General features: G+C 44.6%; 1 protein-coding gene across 1 annotated transcript; it reads left to right on the top strand.

The window, feature by feature from the left end:
- Positions 1–714: 714 nt before the first annotated feature.
- On the top strand, positions 715–3611 carry LOC104942285 (5-hydroxytryptamine receptor 7; the record flags this gene model as incomplete). The annotated part of the gene is made up of 1 exon (XM_010767487.1): positions 715–3611. A coding segment is annotated over one exon (739 nt), but the record flags the coding sequence as incomplete, so codon positions are not given.
- Between the last annotated feature and the right edge of the window lie 461 nt (positions 3612–4072).

The following is a 4072-nucleotide window of genomic DNA, read 5'->3' as shown; positions in this document are numbered from 1 at the left end:
TGTTTTTCATCTGCTGGTGGACTACCGGAGAGAATTACAGCGAGGGAGGGATTGCATTGAATAACAGCAGCAGGAGCAAACGCTTGCCTCGGGGAGGGAGAAAAAGAGCCAGAGCGTCCACAGCGGAGAATAAACAGAAGGGCAACCATGGCAACCATGCGTGGGAAGTCTTCTTCGCTGCTTTTGTGGCAGACTACAGCGCCACTTAAAGGCCCGGCATATGTACTACAGCGTCTCCAGTGCTTTCGAGTGGCAATGGCCAGCCGTGGCCCAACCCCACATTCCCCTCATAGGTGGAGAGTTGCCCAGGAACTCCTTGTTTCTGACGTCAGAGATATTTCAAATCTGGATCAGTCTGTATCAGATCCGTTGCAGCCCCGTTTTTAGAGATTTGGGTATGGAGGAAAAGAGAGAGGGTTGTGTTTCCTGACACTTGGTGAGTTCCCTGGAACACCGGGGACACATATTCATGTATAAAAGACGTACAAAAGTGCATTTTGCATGATAGGTCCCCTTTAAAGTAAAATATATACATAATGACAGTGGAAGATATATATCTGAAGACTAAATGGTGAAAGGCCAAATTCCAGCCAACACAATTTAAAAGCAGGATATTATTGACATTAAGAGTGCAAGGAATGGCATATTAAATTAAATATAAATAAAAAAATGTAAAAGTTTTTACTGATGTTCTTCTGTCTCCTCTCCCCTCAGGTATCTGGGCATCACGCGGCCTCTCACCTACCCGGCGCGGCAGAACGGTCAGCTGATGGCGAAGATGATCCTGGGCGTGTGGCTGGCGTCGGCCTCCATCACGCTGCCACCTTTCTGCGGCTGGGCCAAAAACGTGCACACAGCCGGCGTGTGCCTCATCAGCCAAGACTTCGGCTACACCATCTACTCCACAGCCGTCGCTTTCTACATCCCCATGCTGGTCATGCTGGTCATGTACTACAAGATCTTCAAGGCGGCGCGTAAAAGTGGCGCCAAACATCGCTTCACTGACATTTCTCGCCGCGAGCGTCTCAGCACGGTGGCTAACGAGGCGTTGAGGATGCACGGAATGAAGCCTGGAGGCGTGGCGGAAGAATGTGCTGCCATTTCCCGCCTTTTGAACCGCGAGCGAAGAAACATCTCCATCTTTAAGCGAGAGCAGAAAGCAGCGACCACGTTGGGGGTAATCGTCGGGGTTTTCGGCGTTTGCTGGCTGCCGTTCTTCATCCTTTCCACCGCCAGGCCGTTTATTTGTGGCGTTGAGTGTAGCTGCGTTCCAATTTGGTTGGAGCGAACGCTGCTCTGGTTGGGATACGCAAACTCCCTAATGAACCCTTTTATCTACGCCTTCTTCAACAGAGACCTGCGCTCCACTTACCGTGACCTTCTCCGCTGTCGCTATCGAAACATCAACCGCAGACTGTCCGCTGTGGGCGTCCACGAGGCTCTCAAGGTTTGAAAAGCTGAGGTTTGACTGTCAAAAAAAAAAAAGGGTGGTTTGGAGGCCTTGTGATTGTACACCTGGTGCTTAAAGGGGGATGTTGAACACAGCGTGAAGATAAGACTGACAGAAGAGGAGTTGCTGTATGTGGCTTTCTGGTCTCTCTGCAAATCACATCCCTCTGTGTGTGCGTGTGCGTGTGCGTGTGTGCGTGTGTGTGTGTGTGTGCGTCCCAGTCTTTCTATTTTTGGAAAGAAAATCATGGAGCACACTTGATGGGCTATTCATGTCGACGGCGCTTTTGTGCATATGCCACCAATCCGATTAATGGAAGGGTAATGAAGTGACAAAGGAAATGACATGTAAACACAATGAATCAAGGGAACAGAAGCAAACAGATTTGTGTACATTAGTGAAATTGATGTTTGATAAGGGAAAACATTTGTTGACGTGGCACAGTTTCTTCATCAAAACACCCATTAGAGACATCACAGATTCATTTCAGACAGAGTAAACACTTTGAGCTCTTTTGTGCTTTGTGCCATGATTACATTTACATTTATATCACTTTGACTCCAGTTATACTTTTCCATTTGGTCCTCTCACTAAATGTAACAGGAGCACTTTGTTTCACAAAACATGTGGTGATGCCAAGCGAGAGGAGGTGGGTGGACAAAATGGTGTTAAATGCAGAATGAAGGGGAACATTTTCCATTCATTAAACCTCTGTATTTGTTGCTATGAAAATAAACTGAAAGTAGTTTGTTTAGTGTCTGCATGAAACACATTTTGACCTACAAGTACGGTGGCCGACAAGTTGCCAACGCGCTTCAACGCGTTGGCCACTTGAGGAAACATGAGCAGCGTTTACTAAAAGTGCTGCAAGATGCTCAAAATACAACGGAAACGGGGAAACTAAAAAGTGACGCACGCAGCTGGGACCGGAGCGTTCAGGAATATAAAGATGTCTCTGTTGGCAAAGATAGTCTGTTTCATATTTGTAAGTGTTTTGTCAGTATATTTCAAATGACTAGGTTAGCTACGTAAGCTTACAGCAGATCCGCTATAATATTGGAGGGAGTCATGTGATCACATTAGTAAAAAAAGCCGTTAAAACTTACATTTTAGGTACGTTTCCTACAACAGAGACATGTTGGCATAGCCGCGGGAAGTCATTTTACTTAGGGGGTGCGGCCAAAAGTGGGGAGAGATTTCAACAGTAACATGAACATAATAGTAACCGGCAAAAAAGCTCTATCAATAATGACAAACCACATTGACAGTGGCATTTCAATTTGAGCACAAAATGTCCATATTTATAAAGAAAAATCCGTTTTTCAAATGTACACCATTCACCAACAGGGGGTGCTGCAGCACCTCGAGCACCCCTACTTCCTGGGCTATGCAGTTTGGCTAACTTTATAATCCCCGAACGTCAACAAGCGCTCCGGTCCCAGCTGTGTGTGTCACTTTTTATTGTCCCCCCGTTTCCGTTGTGTTTTTAGTTTCTTGCAGCATTTCGATTATGCAGCCTTTTAGTAATTGTGCAATTTTTGTGAGTCTGTGAAGATGTTTTATTCATCTGCATGTGTTTCGCCACATTTGTGTTTTGATATTTGCATCGTTTTGGAAACTGCAGCGCGTTGCTCCTATTGGAAATATTTTTGACCTTTGCATTTGCACCTGTCGGACACCGCACACATGCCACTGTAAAAATAAACCATAAGAGATTATTTATAGCAGATTACAGTGTTTATCGCACACTTGAAATCCAAATGAACTCAATGTGTCAGATACTGTGGACATTTTTCACTGTCGTTATTTTGCCTTTTATTTTTTACTCAACATTTGGCTGCTGACCTTATTGGTTTTACGCAGCTCAACTAAAGCTGGTGAACTCGGCAGTTTCACTTTAAGAATACAAACGTTCTTGATCATTCATGAACTTTTGTCGTCAAATGTCACCATTCGAAGCAGTGCGTGCTTTTTCTACCTCGATTTTGAGATTTCCTCCGAACAGATGTACCGCTGTCTTGCATCATTTTGTAATTAATTGCTATTTTATATATGGTGTAAGATCAATCTGTGTACAACTGCTCTGTGATTGCTCTCTGTGTGAACGCTTTCTCTTTTCAGAAACAAGCTGGGGAAGTGGCAAAGCATTTCATCACTTTGTAAATAAAGAAACACTTGGTTTAAACGTCACTGTGGCCTACATTGGTAACCTCAGATTATATGAACGAACGCACATGTTTCTCGAGTTTCTATTCTCATTTCCATAGGAGACAATTCACACAAGGCTCCTCGCTTTCTAGCCCCACAGAAAGCCTGATGCACACAGTGTGTCGTACACAATTCATAATCCTCACCTCCTAGACCAGGGGTGTCAAACTCAAGGCCCGGGGGCCAAATCCGTCCCGCGACTTCATTTTATGTGGCCCCGCAAGAGCTTGCAAAGATTATAATACGTTTATTATACGGTTACATGCCACTTTACAGAAGCAGGTTGCCCATAAACTACATGTCCCACAATGCATCTCATTTTGTGACATGCGCACTGAAGAGACTTGCAATTATTTGCCCTAGACTTCTGCTTTCAGACGTAGTTAATTACTAAGTTATTATCCTATCCGATAA

The sequence above is a fragment of the Notothenia coriiceps genome, unplaced genomic scaffold (assembly GCF_000735185.1).
Source record: "Notothenia coriiceps isolate Sejong01 unplaced genomic scaffold, NC01 NC01_scaffold00004451, whole genome shotgun sequence".
Lineage (NCBI taxonomy): Eukaryota > Metazoa > Chordata > Actinopteri > Perciformes > Nototheniidae > Notothenia > Notothenia coriiceps.
Note: the sequence above shows the minus strand (reverse complement) of the source record. Positions and strands in the feature narration are given on the sequence as shown.